A 20428-nucleotide genomic window follows, 5' to 3' on the forward strand; every position below is an offset into this window, starting at 1 on the left:
TTTTTATTCTAATTCTACACGGACAGTAAAGCAGCTACTTCTTTCTATATATACCATACTAACCCCTCCCCCATTTCTCCCAAAGCAAAAGGATCACAGAAAACAAAAATTAACAGGCTCTACTTCTTGCCTTTGGAAAGTCCACAATAATATACAACAACCCCTGAGTTGCATATTTCTTCCACTACCTCTCAAATAGCTATATAAATACAAAATACCTTAAATTAAGGCCTGGATATGTTTCCTAAGATGGACTTCAAGTACCTTTTCATTTATCCGGCCTTTTAAATAATAATTAAGACAATAAACTCTAGGATCAACAAAAGCAGAACACTATTTTGAGAGTTTCTCTAATAACTATCAAAGAATCTGATCTGTAGTTAATTACAAGAGCAACAAATCAATTTTATAAAGTAGCGTGTTATAGTGTTAAATGTAGGGTAATGAAAATAATTTATCACATAATAGATATAAAACATCCTACTTTCACCTCATAGGCACTAAATTATTTACAACTCCAATAAAGTGAAGTTTTTGGTTAATAAAATTAATTCTTTATATTATAACCCATATTTAAAATCTTCTTACTTCTCATCATCTCCCTAAAAAATTGATGAAGAATGAAGAGCAGTAATTCCAAATCATGCAAAGAAGTTAGTAAGAAACTGCCTCACTTCAATTTTATAAACTTTGCAGATACTATCCATCATACCAAGTGAGGTGTACCTATAACTCTGGAGATTGGGGTGTACTTTACTGTTTTTCAGCAATAGCGTTTCTCTCCACCAGTGTTCTAACTTAACTTTTTCATTGGAAGTCTCCATTTTTTAATATAAATAAGTAGGAAAATGGTGTTTTTATTAGCATTATATGAGAATTAGGAAAAAAATTAAATCAGAAATGAAGAAAAACTAAATGGAACACAAGAGTGAATAGACACCAGAAGAAAAGATGAAACAGAATGCAGGAAATTTTTAAAATAACAAAGGAGGAAAGAAAAAAATTTTGTGAGTAAATGATACAGAAGTTAGGCAAAGAAGATCCAACATACTCAAAATTGGAGTCCCCAAAAATGAAACCTGTGTAATTGAAAAGAGCAAATATTGAAAATTATCATAGAAGAAAACATTTCTGAAATAAAAGAAGACTTGAACCTATTATTTAAGGTCATACATGAAGGTTAACACCAAGACATATTCAATACTGGTTCCTTAAAGAAAAATCTTTTGGGCATCCAAGCAAAAGACCGAATCTCTTGCAAGGAAAAAAAATGGCATAAGACTTTGACAGTGATACTTCATATCCAAGTCCACAAAGCTCAAGAAAATGTAAACCAGGGATTTTATATCCAACCAAACCTTCAAATATAATGGGTGTAATGGTCACAAACAAGTTATGAACCAGAAAGGACTTAAATAATATTGTTCCCATGAGCTCTCCCTGAGCTCTCTAGTAAAGAATGAGCTTCAGACAACCAAAAAACCCTAAGAGAAGCTTTGAAATAAGATCTGGTGGTAAGTATTAAATATACTGAATTTAGAACTAACACTAATGATGAGGCAACAGAGCTGTGTATGCAAATGTTATGTACTTTTAATGTATATGTGTGTGTGTGTGTATATATATATAGCAATTAATTAACAAAATGGAGAAGGGGAGAGTTTACCAAAAAGGGAATGTTCTACGGATACACTAGACTACCTAGATGAATCTCAAATGCATCATGCTAAGTGGGAAAAAAGCCATATTCTAAAGGTTACATTTATATGACATTTCCATTTATATGACAAAATACACTCTGGTTTCAAAAGGAAAAACTATAGGAATAGAAAACAGATCAGTAGTTGCCAAGAGTTAGGGTATGGGGGAGGATTTGATTACAAAGAGATATCAAGAGGGAATTTTGGGAGGTGAATTGTTCTAGATCTTATTATGGTGGTTGTTACATGATTCTATGCATTTGTCAAAACTCACAGACCTACATCATCACCCTCAAAAAAGTGAGTTTTACTGCATGTGAATCAGTAACAAGTTTTTAAATACCAACAAAAAAAAGATTCTAGGGAAGAGGGAAGGGAAGGTCAAGAAGAGATTAGTAGCTAATTCCATCACTGCTCACAACAGAGGATATCTTTAAAAGAGGAGACTACAGGTATTAGTATAATTTTCTAAATGTAGAAATATACTAACCCCCCCCAAAAAAAGCAAACAGACCACATCATTAAAAAAAAAAATTCTAAAGTGACAAAAATGTTTAAAGTTTCCTTTCACTCCTATCTCCAGCTAACCACTTCCCCTGTCTAGAAGCAACTAATGTCTGTCACCAGTTACTTGTGAGATCTGTTCACACTTTTCTATGGCATATTTGTTTATATTTTCAAAAGGAAATAATACAAAGAAAATACAAGAACTAGTAAAAATGGTTACCTATGGGAGGAAACCAGGATGAAGTGAGCCTTCTGTGAAGTGCCTTCTTGCACAGTTTTAATTGGGGAACAATGTAAATGTTCAAATGTTTTATTTAATTAAAACAAAAATCAAAAAGAAAAAAGCAATCCCTATAAACAGAAGATAAACTTAAATATGTGAAATAATATGTCAAGTTGGTGTAAAACTGTATAAAAAAAGGGCTTCCCTGGTGGCACAGTGGTTGAGAGTCCGCCTGCCAATGCAGGGGACACAGGTTCGTACCCCAGTCCGGGAAGATCCCACATGCCGCAGAGCGGCTGGGCCCGTGAGCCATGGCTACTGAGCCTGCGCGTCCGGAGCCTGTGCTCCGCAATGGGAGAGGTCACAACAGTGAGAGGCCCGCGTACCGCAAAAAAAAAAAAAAAAAAAAAAAAAAAAGGTATTAAAAAAAAATACGGTATTCAATATTCTTTTAGTAATAATATTGGTATGCTAATTTAGAAATGTATAGTTATGTTCTAGGACAAAGCAAATAAAAAATTATGTCAAAAGCATTAGAAACAGATTTTCAGAGTAAGAAAAAAGAGGTACAAGTGTAAAATTAGAGAATTTAAATAAAACTAATTTGGAAACTCTGACTTTGAAATGTATTAAAAAATAAGATGTGTTCATGGATGGACAGATCTGTGATAAAGCAAACAGAGCAAAATCCTAACTCTAAAATCAAGGTGGTATATGGCTGTTCACTGTATTAACTCGTCTTTATGCTTGAAAATGTTGGGGAGGAAAACTGCTGAGATTCCACACGATCTAAATCACAGAGAAAGCAGCACTGGGATGAAGCACAACTCCTCACCAGCCTGTGTTTCTGTTCCAAAACAGTTACTACTCTGTAATCATTTTAAACATCTCAGCCACTCCTCCTGAAAAACCTACCCAACTGCCAAATCATCCACAGAAAATCAAAAGGTCCAGGACTAACAGACCATGTCTCCTTATTTTGGAACATTTACTTTCATATAAGTGATTCCAGAAGAAGGCAAACAGCAAGCACTCAATGTATCTGAGATAAAAATAAATAGATTGGTTACAAACTTTTTCTGGTTCTGCAAAACTGAAATACGATTTCAAGTAATATATTCATTATGACAAAGCTATACAACCTCAACAACATATTGAAAGATCATGGGTATCTTCAAGACATCATTAAAATGGGATTTTTCTCTCTGAATTTTTAATTAAACTCATATTAAGTATAGGTAGTGGTACACATAAGCATAATATATTTTTTAAATCTCTTTTACGTGATTCACATACATCTTAAACCAATTTTCCTTTCTCGGACTAATGTTAAAATTTGTTTGAATAGAGGAAAAAAAAAGGCAGGGAGAATATACCCCAAAATGTCAACTGTACCTTAGTATGAGTGGTAGGACTGCACATGCTTTTAAAAATAGTTATGCTTTTCTTCTATTTCACAGGATCTGTTTGATTTTCCCTTTTGCATTAAGAATACATTACCTTACAGCTGGAGAAAAGGTTCTTAAAAAAATTCCACATGCATTTACTGGGTATAAAATAAGTGATGGAGTAAGGGGTAAAGGTGATTTCGGATTTCCGCTACAATGAAGATGGATAACCAACTCGAGAATAATTTAAGAAACGTGATGGTTATATATCTCTAGGGCACTTTTCCCACATTCACTGGGCACTTTGTTAAACATTTTCCTCACCAACAGAAATGCAGCTCCCAATCATCTTTGCTGGTTTCAAAATGTCAGTAAAGAAGTGTCCAAAATCCAAGGCTCACTTTGTTCACTCCATAAACACCAATACCTATACTCTGTACAAGGCACAGAGCTGGGGGTACACAGAGGCAAAGCTGTTACCCCATCGCCTCCACTCAGGCACCTGTTTTGTGCCTGGCATTGTTCTATGCACTGAGGAGACAGTAGCGAAGAAAATCAACCAAAAATCCCTCCTGCTTCTCTTCACATAAGCTGTCTTTCATTGGTACATCCCACCTGGCAGCTCCAGAAACCCCACCTCAGAAATCCCACCACACCTCTTCTTAAACCTCACTAGAAACAGCAACATACAAATTTCTCCATTTTGTCTGCTTTTACCCACTCTTTACTGATTTCATTTCCTCCTTATCCAGCCTGAACTAAAAAACTGTCCATTTAAACATTCCCTCACCAGTAACCTCAACTACTACAACTGTCCTTCTAACTTACCTAAACTATGATTTCCCATCCTGTATCAATCATACAATTCAACTTTCCTCCCCAACCAGCTGAGTACATACAGAAAAATGATTTTACATATGTAAACTGCTGTCACTACATGATTTTAAATTCATGGTTTAAAATCTCACAGTTCCTCAATACTTTTACTTCTCTGATCAATAAATATTTACTAAGTAGCTATGTGTGGGCCAACACAGACTAAACTGTGAAAAAGACAGAAGTCTGTGCTCCCGTGGAGCTGACACTCTAACAAGGAAGACAGATCTTACATAAATAATTATGAATATGACGAAATCCTATAAAGGGGGAGTAAAAGTGCTATGAAAGCACGTAACAGAGGAGTCTAACTCAGTTTGGAGGTGGAAAGGTTGTCAAGACAGGCTTCCCAAAGTAGAGATGTTTCTGTTCTAATCAATTCCATATTCCAGCCCACATTCCAAACTTGTATTTAACCCCTCAACCCCACTCCCTCAGCAAAGGAACTAGCCTCCTCAACTTGCCTTGGATTCCCTGGTGATTTCCTCTCCTCAATTTACACATATGACCAAGTTTCTCCCGCCCACACGGAAATTGGACTCATCTTTCTAGAGAGTAATTTGGCCAGTGTCTCATGCACCTTAAAAGTGTACATACTTTCTCTTTTGATCCAATAATTCTACTTCAAGAAATCTTTCCTAAAGAAATACAGATACCATGCATAAAAATTATTTATAATAGTGAAAAGAGTTAGAAACAACTTAAATAACAATAGGAGAATAGCTATGGATGTGCCTTAATGCACCTGCAACAGACTATGTTGCAGCAAAAAAAAATAAAACAAAAAGAAAAAAGATGGTCAGAGCTTTTAATCTCATAGTAAAGTACTTATACCTGTAACTAGGTTAAAAAATACATAGTAATAAATATGTCTTGGCAAATCAATAATAAAAACAGGATGTAAAAATGTGTAAGAAGGGCTTCCCTGGTGGCGCAGGGGTTGAGAATCTGCCTGCCAATGCAGGGGACACGGGTTGGAGCCCTGGTCTGGGAAGATCCCACATGCTGCGGAGCAACTAGGCCCGTGAGCCACAACTACTGAGCCTGCGCGTCTGGAGCCTGTGCTCTGCAATAAGAGAGGCCACGATAGTGAGAGGCCTGCGCACCACGATGAAGAGGGGCCCCTGCTCGCCGCAACTAGAGAAAGCCCTCGCACAAAAACAAAGACCGAACACAGCCAAAAATAAATAAATAAATACATTTTAAAAAAATGTGTAAGAAGAGTACAGCTGTGTAAAAAAGGTGTATATATAAAAACTGGAAGAAAACAAGTTGAATTATTAATAGAATTTATACAAGATATAATTTTCTTAGGCCGATTTTTCTGAATGGATGGAGAAATACTGTTTCCCACAAGTGCTGCACAGCTAGGCAGTCCTCCAGCTCCACCAACTCCATCCCTTACCTCTAACTCTCTGAGGCACTGCACTCATTCCCACCCCAACTTTAAGGAAACTGCCAGAATAAAGATTAACAACCTCCTAAGTGACAAACCAGCGGACACTTCAGTTCTCCTTTTAATTGACTTCCTTGGCTTCTAACACACAGTACTCTCTAGAATCTTCCTTCTAACTCGGACCATTCCTTCTCAGAATCCTTAGCTAGATTCTTCCCTCCTACATTTCTAGTAAATATGGTGTTTCAGATGTCCATTCTCAGACCTCTTCTTTTTTTACACCACATACTTGGGTGATCATATCAATCCTCATGGCTTCAACAAGTTACATTCTGATGACTCCAAAATCCACCTACAACTTTTCTCTCTCCTAAATCCCATTTATTTTCAGTCAAAGCCCCTACTATTAATTCATCATCTGGATGTCTCACAGCAGTTCAAACAATGTCCCCATCATCTGCAATTTCAAAGTTCTACTTCTCTCCAGTATTTTTTATTATGTTCAGTCACAGCACCATCTATCTAATCGACTGTCCCAGCCAGAACAGTGGAAGTCACCCTTCATTCTTTCTCTTTCAACAGCTACCCTTACCATTCCCACCTCCTAATCAAGTTTTTTCTTTTTCTTTAAAGTCCTAAATAGCTAATAAATCTATCTACTTTCCTCACTAACTCCACTACACAGATTAAGCCAATGCAAAATCATAATGGCCCAACTGGACCTCTTGCGTCTCTCAGACCTCTCTTTTCTGTATCAGCGTAACCTCCCCAAAATGCAAATCCAATCGTTATCATTCCCTTTTAAAGCTAGCACCTAGAAGATAAAGATTATCCATTAGAAGTCCCTTCATGATCACCTCCAGACACATTCATGCCACAAACCTTTGTGTTGCTCCTTCTCCATCAGCAACAGAAGCATCAAGGCTGTGCACCAGGCAGGCACTCTAATGGGTACTTTAAGTGAACTATTTAATCTCATCCTATGAGGCTGGCACTACTGTTTCCATTTTACAGAAAAGGAAACAAAGAGTTTGTCGAAAAGTACAAGGCCACAGAACTAGTAAGTGGCAAAGCCAATATTCAAATCTCCATCTTTCTTGTCCCAAAGTATTTCACTGTATTTCTTAGCAAAAGTAACTAAATCAGCTTCTAAAACAACTATTCATCTTTGAAAACTCTGCTCATAGAGTATCTCTGGAGTAATTCCTAGGAAATCAGTCTAAGGAGGGTAAATAGGTAGCTGAAGGACAGGGAAGTGAGAGAGACTTATGTTTAACTTTCTTCCTCTTCCATAACTCTTTGCAAGCTTTCTAGAGGCTTCCTTGATTGCCACCCCATCTTCCAACAGAGTTGGTCACTTCCTCCACCATACTGCTTCTCTACTTTGTTCATATAGCTATTACTATACATTTTTTATGCTATATTTAATTATTTATTGACATGTTCATTTCTATTCTTACCTACAAACTTCTGGAGGGCAGAGACCCTGTCCTGGCCAATCCCTCCTTGTAAACCCTAGGTTCCTAGCACAGTATCTGGTACATCATAGGTACCACCCAACAAGTTAAACTACCTCCTCCTCCTCTATTTTTTTAACCTCTATCACAATTCATCCCTAGGCAATAGCCTCGTAGCCTAACTCCTATCTCTAGCCATCTTTCACACTGCCATCACACACTGCATCCCCTCCCCACCCAGTACTGTTTTCCTAAAACAGATACCCTATCACTGCCCTACTCAAAAAGACTGAAGGCTCCCTACTACCTATAGAGCATTTGCCCTTAGAACTATCATCAAGGCTCTCTAATATGATTCCAATTCCACTCTTACTTCTGTAAACTCTTCACTATAAGCCCTCAAGTCTCCAGCAATATTGAGTCATCTACCTCAGCCAAAGACACCATACAGTTCCATTCCTCCCATGAGACAAGTCCAGCCATTTGTCATAGTCTGGAATATTTTTCCCCATCGAAGTGTCTCAAATTTTTACTCATTTTCTAAGGCCTATCAAACACTACTTCCTTTATAAATCTATTTCCTTGAGCTAGAATTAATCATCATCTCCTCAGTTCTCCCATATACTCTCTCATTCTAAGTACTTAGTATATTATGTCTTAATCTAGAGTTATTTGCATATGTCTGCTCCCTGCTCTGCCCCACCGTACCCTCCAAATACTGAATTCAATATTCCCTGAGAACAAGAACGCACATTCAGTTCACTCAATGCATTTATTGAGTTTCTGCTAAGTGTCAGGTCCTCTACTAGAAACTATGGATAAGACAGAGATAAATAAAATAATTTCTTATACTCGCTCAGCTGCTGCCAATGCCAGATACACCATACCCGTTCAATATATATTCATTAAGTTAATAAATATATAGTTTATTTGATATCTTTGTTCACATTTTCCATCTGTGTTTCCACTTACTGCTTACCACCAATAGAAACTAGAAGGAAAGACCTTTTAAAGCCTTTTAAACCTAGATGGAAAGAAAGGCCTTTATTTCTCTTCCACTCCCCCAAGAAATAATCCAGACAGTCAGGAAGCATAGAAGGAATGTTCTATGCTTTTATTATCAGCAGAATTTAGGAACAGAACAGAGACTGGATTACTTGCTGATTTCTCCTGAATCACACTGGCAGAATGGCATCAATATTTTGTTTGAAGAGTTAAAAATATCACACTCATAATAAATTATAATTCTAAAAATTTCCAAATAAAAATTTTATTATCTCTCACATTTATAATTAACTGTATCTCCATTGCCTCTATCAGTATACATAATTTAAAACCTGAATAAAATTCCTGAACTGAAAGTACGTTCAAAAGACACTTTTAGAGACTACTTTTAGAAATTCATCTTGACAGTCAACAAGAATTAACAAGAACATAAAGTAAATATATACCCTTTAAATATGTCTCCTGAAGAAAATGATTTCATGCAGATAAGGTGATTTAATTTTTGGGGTGCAAAAGGTGTTAGGAATTCATTTTCAAATTAATCAAAAAATTGAGACAGGCTATTTTGTCCTAATAAAGTAAGCTTATTTTGCTGAACATACACAAAAATTATGTTTAGTTTAAATGAAAATCCAAGGCAGAAAACAGAACATATTATTTGTTTCATTCAATAAAAGGAACTTCCTTCAAGCCTCACTTCTTAGGCAATGAAGAAAACAAGTACCAATCAACACAGTCATATTCCTACTTTTCCAAGGCAGACCTAGAAATCATGCATTTTACAAAAACACTGAGAAGCAATTCATACCCAACTCTTGCCATTTCATGAGAAAACTTGCTACAATGACAATTTCTCGTAATAAAACTGACATCTTGGATCCAAATATTTATTTACCTGTCCTGATCTTGGATAAACACACTGTTTAAAAGAAAATTCAATTTTAAATTAAGTATAATAAACTCTCAGATGAGCATGTATCACTGCAAATGAAAGGTAACTAACAGCTGCTCTTTCTGGTCAAGTCTTTACAATGACATTAGGATTTTAGGAAGGAATTTTTATATCTCTTGATACAGTTCAATATATCTCCAGAAAGACAATACTTGGCCAAAATAAGCTACATGACTTGCTTTTCTTCCATAAATGAACTGTTTGCTCTTTCCTTCCAAAAGCATTGGGTTGGACCTAAAACTGTGTTCAAAAAGATTACAATAAAAAAAAAAAAAAAGATTACCAGAAATAAACAAAATCAGACCAAAAAAACACAACAGTTTTCTCCAAGAATATACAGGAGGTGGGTACTGTTTCTCATCCATCCATTTGTTCATTCATATGAGTGCTAGCTAAAAAGTAAGTACTGGAATTACAGAAATATAAAATAGTCCCTCACCCTTGAATCTGTACCGTTTTATATCACCAATAAGCAGACAGTTAGCTGTATAAATATTATAATTACAGTCTGCCCAAAAAGCAAAGGAAGCATAATAAAGGCACAATCTTATTTTGGGGAGGAGAAAGTGCCACCAAAAAAAAGTAACTGTAAACTACGACTTGAAGAGTAACTAGTTAAGCTTGGCAAATGGGGAAAGAGACAAGAGAAGGTGAATATAAGGAGGAAGGAAAGAAACTGCACACAACTAGAAACATGAGCCAGCAAGTACCATCAGAGAACTACAGAGAGTATCTTACGGCACTACATACCTGCCATCTACTTTCCACAGATGCCAACTCTGATTAGAAAAAGGTCTTTGGGGGTATTTTTGAAACCAAGTCCCCCTGCCAGGTTTATGGTTAACCTCTCTATCCAAAACTTTATTCCCTTTCTTGTCGCACCCTTGTTCCCCTCAGGATTGAGAAGTATCAAAGAAAAAGGGAGACTGAAACCCAGCAGGCCCCTGCGAGACCTTCCCGGGTACAAAAGCCCCTCCGTGCTTCTTGTTTGTAGGAAAAAGGCTTTAGTCCCTAGGCCTTTCCTGACTTCCAAAGAGCAGACTCAAGCAGTTACTAATTGGGGAAGCGAGGGAATGCAGAAACCAAGGAAAAGCAGTCAAGCAAGAGAAGTGATGACAGCTTTAAACAACAGCAGCCACAGAACAGGGTCCTACTTCCTCCTCAAGGCCTATACATAACAATCGGACAAATATCTTTGAGTAGTTCTGCAGAAACTAAGTCTCCCTCCCAAGAGGCGGATGGTGACTTCGTGCTGACCACAAGCATGTACACCTGGACAGGATGGAACCAGGAGGCTGATGATTAAGATTCCCAAAACAACACCCTGTTACCTCACCACCAACCACTCAGAAGAAAGTCCACAAGCTGATCACACACCCTACAACCCTCACCCCTAATGCTGCCTTTAAAAACCCTTCCCAGAAAGCCACTGGGGAGTTTGGGTCTTTTTAGCATGGGCTGCCCATCCTCCTTGCTTGGTTCCTGCAATAAACACTGTACTTTACCACAACCCAGTGTCAGTAGATTGGCTTTGCTGGGTGCCGGGCAAGTGGACCCCAGTTTGGTTAGGTAGTATTTTCTAACCTATCCCTCTCCTTTGGGGTTCCATCCCTCTCCTTTGGGGTCACTTTATGTTGATTCAACTCTGTTTAACATCCTACTTTCTATTTTCTGGGGCTTATTTCTCCAAGCCTAAGCTGGCAGAAAAATGGAAATGGAGATTAACTGGATGCCCCAGTTAGAGCTCCCATAGCTCAGAAAAGAGATGAGGAATAAGGACCTTAAATTTAATCAGGGTGAATGCCAAAATGAGAACTGCCCTAAGAAGCATTCCGTTCAATTGAGCTGTCAATTCAGTATTTTTAAGTATATCTCTGTTAAGTCATTTCTTAACCATGTCCACAGTGGTTGACAAGTAATTAATTTAAAATCAAAATAGGGGACTTCCCTGACAGTCCAGTGGTTAAAGAATTCACCTTCCAATGCAGGAGTCTGATCCCTGGTTGGGGAGCTAAGATCCCACATGCCTCATGGCAAAAAACCAAAACATAAAACAGAAGCAATACTGTAACAAATTCAATAAAGACTTTAAAAATGGTCCATATTAAAAAAAAAATCTTAAAAATAAAATAAAATAAAATCGAAATAAAGGAACTATTGAGTTTGTTTAAAAAAAACAGGACAGGGCTTCCCTAGTGGCCCAGTGGTTGAGAGTCCACCTGCCAATGCAGGGGACGTGGGTTTGTGCCCCAGTCCGGGAAGATCCCACATGCTGTGGAGCGGCTGGGCCCGTGAGCCATGGCCGCTGAGCCTGCGCGTCTGGAGCCTGTGCTTCGCAACGGGAGAGGCCAAAACAGTGAGAGGCCCTCGTACCGCAAAAAAAAAAAAAAAAAAAAAAAAAAACAGGACAGATAAGAATTAATGAAGACATTAATGATGTCTTCAACATCATTAGTCATTAGGGAAAAGTAAATTAAAGCCACAACAAGAAAACCACTAGATACCTATTAGAATGGCTACAAATTTAAAACAAAACAAAACAAAACCCCTGACAACAGCAAGTGCTACTGAGGAGGCAGAGCCACAGGAAGTCTCACACGCTGCTCGTGGGATCGTAACTAGTACAGCCATGCTGCAAAACGATTTGGCAGTTTCCAATAAAGTTAAAAATACATTTAACAAAGGACCCAGCAATCGCACTCCTTTGTATTTACCCGAGTTAAATGAAAACTCATGTTTACGAAAAAACCTATACATAAATGTTTAGAGTGGTATATTCCTAATTGCCAAAAACTGGAAATAATCTGATGTCCTTCAACTGAAGAGTGAGTAAGCAAACTGTGGTTGGTTCATCCACATAATCAGCAATAACAAGGAATGAACTACCAATACATACAAAAATAGAGATGAACCTCAAATGCATTGCACTCAGTGAAAGATGCCAGACTTAAAAGGCTACTCTACTCAACATACTCTATGATTCCATTTATACACCATCCTAGAAACAGCAAAACTATAAAGGAAGAAAACCAATCAGTGGTTACCAGGGGCTGGAGATGGGGAAAGGTTGCCTAAAAAGGGGTATGGAGGAATTCTGCAGGGTGATGGAACTGTTCTATATATTGATTGTGGTGATGGTTACAAGACTGTACACATCTGTCAAAACTCACAGGCCTGCACACTAAAAACGGTAAGTTTTACTACATGTAAAATATACCTAATTTAAAAAAAAATAATGAGGGATTCTGGCAACAAAAAGATGAGACTGAAAAATTACAAAGGTCACATCATGAAGGACCCTGCTAAGAAGCTTTAGATTTTAATCTCAAAGCAACAGGTGTACCAAATAATCTCAAGAAAGGACAGACACAATTGAGTTCTGTATTAGAAGATGAGCAATAGTTATATTGCTCTCTCACTGGAGTGAGAGCAAAATAGGGAGCAACTGGGAGACCTCAGTAATTTAGGGGACAAATTACCAAGACCTGACTCAGGCAGAAACTGTAGAAATGGACAGAGAAAGTTTAAGGCAAGAAATTCTCAAGTTTCTAGCAATAGTGTAACCATTAACCAAGCTAGGGCTGAGAAAAAGATTTTAAACAAGCTAAATTTAAATGCCTGTGGGACATTCAAATACAAACATCTGGGCAGACATACTGGTCTAGAGCTCAAGGGAATGACCTGAGATGTAGCTTTAGATTTGAGACTCGTCAGGGAATGTGCAGTCATGAAAATATAAGGTCAAGCTCATGCAAAGATACAACATGCAGAGTGAAAGGTAAAGAGAATCCTGGGAATTATCCTGAGCAACACCAGCATTATGGAGTTGGTGATATAACTTGAAGTATAAAAGAACTGGCTTACTGAGTATACAGCAGTAGAGTTAGAAATGGTTACAATCATGTGCCTATTTCAATTTGGGGTCTCTCAACCACTTTATCGTTGGCTTCTCTGATTTTACCTTTGGCTTGATCACCCTGGGAAAACTAAGGTAGTTAAAAAGTTATCGTTGAACCCAAGGTTTCACTTTGTACTTTCCGTATTGTTGACATTGAGAATATTCAGCAAATAAAGAGGAATGATCTACTGAACATACTTATTTTGTCAATTAAACACAGAAGAAGCACCAAGAGGGGTTAAATGACTCACTTCAAGTACAGGTAAACTTACACAGCCCCATAAATTTACCTTGGTAGCTGCACAAATGACTCTATAGATGCTTTAAAGGATCTCTGATACCACAATGAAGTTATCAGGAAATACCACAGGATAGATCCAATGAGTCTACGTAATTAGCTCTCAATCAGAGGGATGCACCGAAATTCCCTGTGGAGCTTTCTCAAAATGCCTATCTTCCAAACTCTACATCTGAAAATACTGATTAAGGAACTTTTGGGGTAAGACCCAAACTACTATATTTTTAATAGTCCCCTAAGTGACTCTGATGTGTACACACACACACCCCCAGTGATCTCAAGTTGAAAAGCAATGATATAAAAGTTGGTTCTAGCATCTACATGAAGTTCTCATTTGGAAGCTTCTAAACTACATCCTAATACTTGGGAATGGCCTCCAACTGAGAGCATACAAACATACAATTCCCTGATCTAAACCTAAAATTCTGAGGCCCCATCCCTGTAAAATATCTATGAATCACCTTTTGGTTTTGGTTAATTACCTTTGAGAAGATTTAATTTCTCAGCAGAATTCAGAAAATGGCAGTGTAAGAAAGGCATGGAAAATGAGTCATTATCTCTCTACTGTTTTATTCCAATCCTCCACTTTAACGACAAACCTACCAGGAAAACCTGGTAATTTCACCAACTCAAGTGTTAACTTCAACTAGTATTTAAGCAGAGCCAGGTACAACATGCTATACTAGAATATTCATATTCCACTTTTCCAATTACCAAAATTTCCCAAAAATTCCAATTTTCCAAATACATCATAAACGGTTATGAATCAAAGCAAAAATAATTACCCGTAAGCAAACGATTTTCCCATCAAAATGTACACTTACCCATCTCTTCCCTTACTGACGATTTTTACTTCAAAATAATAAATCCCACAGGCTGCTGGTATTGGATGCGTGGCACGAACTGAAGCTGCATCTTTTGGGGTTTTGCCATGACCTGCATAAGGAACAGGAAGGAAAAAAAAAATCAAGAGAGATAATCAAATGAAAATCTTAACAAATAATTCAGGAACCAATATGGTTTTTGAATGAGATACACATTTCTGCTTTCATCAGTACAAATAATCAAAGACTTAATAAAACATTTATCATCACAATTAATCCAATATGCAAAACAGCCCAAGTTAAACATGGAACTCTTCACACTATTACTAGTTTTGATAAAATTTCAGAATCTAAGCACATTGAACCTAGCAGTCCTTTATGCAAATTAAATAAAGTATTTTAAGGTAGCCGGTATTTTTAAGAGGCAAAAGGATACACTTGAAGAACAAGATGAGAATATGATTAATTTTATTAGATCTAAATTTGCATACAATCTATCAAATTCCTAAACAACACTTTTTTGCCAAATGGCCTAACTTTTTAAACCAGAAGCATCTGTATCATACACTATTTTTTTTAATTTATTTATTTTGTTCTTGGCTGCAATGGGTCTTCATTGCTGTGCACAGGCTTTCCCTAGTTGCAGTGAGCAGGGCTTCAATAGTTGCGGCACGCAGGCTCAGTAGTTGTGGCACACGGGCTTAGCTGCTCCGCGGCATGTGGGATCTTCCCAGACCAGGGCTTGAACCCGTGTCCACGGCATTGGCAGATGGATTCTTTACCACCCCACCACCAGGGAAGCCCTCATACACTATTTTTTTAAGTGAAATTTTTATAATTAGATTGAATTGGCAAAACAGCTTTCTTACTTTAAGAATTTACAATTTTGTTGGTTAGATCCAAACTTTGGATAGATTTTGATGGTTTCACTCATTTCATCATCCACATTTCAACTACCTGAACTTAACAGTTAGATGGGGAACAACGTAAAAGGAAAGCATTTGGTAATATTTATTGTAATATAATTCGACATAAAAGTATTTAAGGGCTTCCCTGGTGGTGCAGTGGTTGAGAGTCTGCCTGCCAATGCAGGGGACACAGGTTCGAGCCCTGGTCTGGGAAGATCCCACATGCCGCAGAGCACTAGGCCCGTGAGCCATAACTACTGAGCCTGCACTCTGCAACAAGAGAGGCCGCGATAATGAGAGGCCCGCGCACCCCGATGAAGAGCGGCCCCTGCTTGCCGCAACTGGAGAAAGCCCTCGCACAGAAACAAAGACCCAACACAGCAATCAATCATTCAATAAATAGTTTTTAAAAATATTTAATTTCCTCTGGAAAATCAAACCTCCCAGATACCAAACCTGAGGAAGGCAAAAGAGAGCTTGGGAGACAAGGGCAGAGAGAGGTTACTATACACAGCATTCAAGGAGCCCAGGGCCTCACTTAGGACTCTCCTGGGCTCTATACTCCAGGAGACCTTTAGAAAATCTTCTCTACCCACCTTTACTCCACCCCAAGTCCTGGGAGAAATGCACACAGCCCTGAGATGGTAGAGACCAGATACACAGACAGATACACTTGACAGAAAGCCTGGGAGTGGTCTTGAGGCCAGTCAATTTTCCAAAATTGTAACTTTAGCAAAATTGCATTGTTGGTGTTTAGAAAAATTAAAAATTTTAATATGTAAAAAAAAAAATCATTAATCTTTGATCATTAATTCTATCCAAAGGCTGATCCATAAAATTTCTTTGGTCAATTACAGCCTTCTGAGAAACATATCTAACCTCTCATTGTCTTTTCTTTCTTTTTTAAGAAAGCAATATAATAACCATACTAATGCTGACATCTTTAGGGAATCTGTTAGATAAAGGCTTTTAAACTTTTTAAATTAGCTATTCCTCAATCTAACCCAGAGTTTTATTCACTAAGATCACCTCCCCTGTCCATCACCCAAGACACAAATTACATTGAAAGCTAGCATGTGAATAAAACCACGTGAGCAAGAGAAAATATGCCCATAAAACCACCAGAAGAATAAAGCTGAAGTAGCATGTCAGGAAGTATTCAGAGAGAGTGAGTGAGACAGACTCCACAATCCCGAAAAGGGCCGTATGAGCAACAATGCTCCAAATCATTACTCAGGTGTTCTAGTTAGATATGCTTCACCCAATACAAACTTATGTCATTAATCTTTCAGTCAGACTATACCATTACCTTCATGGGTAGCAGAACTCCCCTTCTCAAATTTACCATGACTGTTTTAAAACTAAACACCTCTTATCAGTCAAAAATTATATCCTGTTTATACAAGAACCATCAAACACCAATGAGATCACATCTTCCCTTACCATACACTCTGTCAAATTATCAATGCGTATCCTACCATTAAACAGTTAAGTTTACACTTGCAATGCAAATTAGCACATGTTCACACGGCCTAAAAGGAACTAAATGAACTCAGCCACTCTATTACCATTCATAGATGTCTTAAGTATATGTCTCAGCAGGATGAACACTGAGAGGTGATAAACTTGGCTAGAAAGATAAAAATGGAAGCAGCAATGTACAGATGCTGATAAAACTGCTTTAATATATGTAGGTAGTATTTACATGGAGCTAAGCAGAAGAAAGTAATGGCATAAATCTGCAGAATGATACACTAATCACTTTTTAAAAACAGACATTTAATAAATTATGGTTTCAGCAAAATATATTTTTCGGTAACATTATGTTCAAATAATTGGCTGCCTGGGAAAAGGTCATGTAAACTAAAAGCATTTTTAAAATTTAGACAGTTAAAAATAAATCTAAAGAAAACCCCAATTAACCCAGGAATCCTAAATCAACTAGCCCTTATTTTTGGTTTTGGTTTTTCTGAAGAGAAGTGACCAAAACTTTTAGGGATAAGGGAATCTCAAAGTATACTTAATAATAGTAAGTGATAACAGTTGACATACATTTAATACTATGTGAAAGGCACCATTCTAAAAGCACTGTACTGACAGAGAAAACAAACTTATGGTTACCAAAGGGTGATGGGGGGGTGGGCAGGGTGGACAAATTAGGAGTTTGGGATTAACATATACACACTACTATACAAAAAACAGATAAATAACAAGGACCTACTATATAGCACAGGAAACTATATTCAATATCTTGTAATAACCTACAATGGAAAAGAATCTGAAAAAAATGTATATGTATGTATGTATAACTGAATCACTATGCTGTACATCTGACACTAACACAACATTGTAAATTAACCGTACTTCAATTTTTAAAATGATAAATAAATAAAAGCACTGTATTTATTAACTCATTTCACATTCAAAACAACTTATGAAGTAGGTACTATTTATTATCATTTCATAGTTGAGGAAGCCAAGGGCAGATAAAGAAACTCAGGTCGTACTGCTGGGTGAGAATCCCAAACCAGGATTTGTGCTGGGATTTAAATTCAAGAAGCCTGATCCAGTGCGAGCTCTGAACCCACAGGAAAGATTTAGTTACAGGGAACGTTCTGGGATCACTTCACATGTATTCCCACCTCCTATTCTAGCTACTTTTGTGGGAAAAGAGAAAGAAAACTAATATTTGAGAGTAAACAATCTCTCAAAGTACTAGGTGCTTCTGTATAGATTTTTCTCATTCGACATCTGTGAAATAGGTATAATTTAACCTCATTTCTAAAAATGGAGAAATTCTTACAGAGATTATATAACTTGCCCAAAATTGGTAGAATCGTGCATTAAATCTATGTCTGATTTAAAATCCCCTACATCTTACCATTATGCAAAAATAACTGTAAAGAACTACAGAGTCATAAATCTTCAAGGTTTTAGTATATTCATTATGCTCTACCAAGACACTATAGAAAAATTCTGTAAATGTTAAAAGGATTTGTTCCATTTTAAAATTAACCTTAAGATGTAAAGACTCAAGAAAAAGTTGAGATATAAGATATTAATATCAGAGTGAAGAGCCTATTTCTAATAATGTTCATCAGCAGGAAGTTTATTACCTTCAATTCTGTGGTGACCAAAGTACAACCCTCACACTACCAAAGTGTACATTTGTAAAACCACAGTCTTCAATGTTAAGTGTTTTCTAGATGGTTCAAGAAGAAAATACATGTACTGCTTCAGGACTCTAAGACTAGCAAGGTCACCTCCTCCTATTCAGTCTGTTGACTGCATTTAACTGAAACAGAAAGGGTTTGAATAAAGCCTTCCCCCAGACCCCTCCACTCTCCAACCTGCAGCCAAGTGCCGTTCTGAAAATATAAATCAGCCTTCCTTGTACCACTAGCCCTCAAGACAACTAACACTCCTTCCCATTCAGCCTAGAAAAAGATAAACTTCCAGAAAACCTTGTTTGATCTTGCCCTCCCTCTGCATTTTCCACCTCCTTTCTGCTCCAGCCACACTGGCCAGGCCAGGCCGTGCCCAAGCTACTCCCTCTAACTGGAAAGCTGTGTACCCCTCCTTCTCAGACTGGCCAGGTCCTCCTCAGCCCTTCTATCTTAGTTCAAGTTTTACTTCCTCAATTATTCTTTCTCTAGTCTCTCTGACTCGGTCTAACCTTTTTTATATGCCCGCCACACAACATTAACACATGTTAACACTTAATTTTGATTATTTTATTGTTTCTGCATTTTAATTCCCAGACCTCTTTATTCCCACTGACTTCCATTCTAATTTCAATCATTCTTCCTGGAGCCACACTCTGGATGCTGACATCACCTGAAACTACTCCACCTCAGAAATATTAAATTGCAGTAAAGTCTGTTTTGCTACAAAGCACATTTCTTGAATACAAATTCGCCCACATGCACTTGATAAACATGGCAATGATATCAGCATAATAAAGAAGTCACTCAGCTCATAACATAGCTTTTCCCAGTACATTAATGAATTAAAGAGAAAATTTTAGCAATAAACAGAGGCCCTAAGTCAAAAGAGCTGGGATTCCTCCAGAAGTGCATTCCTATTGTGCCCAGTGTTTGGTGGCTTCAGGAACTGCTATACCTGCCACTGTATTAACCCATCTGGGGAAAATTCAAGTGCAGTACAGATCAAAAAAAGCTAAGATACTTCCTCTTTGTTTATATCAGTATGGACTCATGCATCTCATGCATATTTATTTTATACTTTGGGTTATAATTCAAGACTAGTTCATTTCTTTTGTTGCTCAAACTGTTCCCCGTTTAGCCACTGGGAGCTTTTTCAGTTGGCTGCTCTGGCGCTCTGACATACCTCCATTATGTGTTTTTTGTTTTTGTTACTTTCTGGCACTACAAGATGCTGGAAGCTCATCTTGTGCATTTCCTACCCTAGTCCTAGAATCAGCCATTTCTCCAAGGGGCCCTGGCTCCTTTTATGGGCAAATGGCATTAGAATCCAAGATCTAGGTACTAGGTATGCTCACAGTTACTGGGGTGTCATTGCTTTTAGGCCCTCTCATTGACAAGAGCGAAGAAATATATGTGTGTACACTAAACCCCTGTATATACACACATCTGTGCTTTTTATTTAATCATCTGTGTACATATTAAACTGAACATGAGTTCATACTACTGTCTCCGGCTCTAATCCATTACCATGTGGATCATTCTAACCACTCCAGTGGTGAGAAACCCAGCTCCCACTGTGCACCATCCACTGATTTAACTGTTAAGTTCTAGTATACATGGACAGCAGTATCAGAATTGTTAACTCATATCCCCCTGGGATGCAACTTATCAACAAGAATTCAGTGCTTATATAGTTTCTTTTACCTTTAGTTTTACAGACTCCACTGATTTCCAGTTACTTATTTAGGTCAGTGCCTTTTCCCTCCTCTTCTGAGATTGCTTCATATATTTGTAATATAGTTACACTGTTTTGTCACATTCTACATTCT

The 20428-nt window shown here is 37.5% G+C and overlaps 1 protein-coding gene across 5 annotated transcripts in view; it reads right to left on the reverse strand.

Annotated features, from left to right (window-relative positions):
* RANBP9 (RAN binding protein 9) overlaps window positions 1-20428 on the reverse strand; it is a 160199-nt gene that overhangs the window by 60257 nt on the left and 79514 nt on the right. For all 5 annotated transcript variants that reach the window (XM_079933669.1, XM_079933668.1, XM_079933667.1 and 2 more), the window contains one exon: window positions 14525-14636. In XM_079933669.1, the coding sequence (XP_079789795.1) occupies window positions 14525-14636 (112 nt within the window). The remainder of the gene's footprint in view (window positions 1-14524; window positions 14637-20428) is intronic.

This window comes from Stenella coeruleoalba (genome assembly GCF_951394435.1).
Source record: "Stenella coeruleoalba genome assembly, chromosome: 10".
NCBI lineage: Eukaryota > Metazoa > Chordata > Mammalia > Artiodactyla > Delphinidae > Stenella > Stenella coeruleoalba.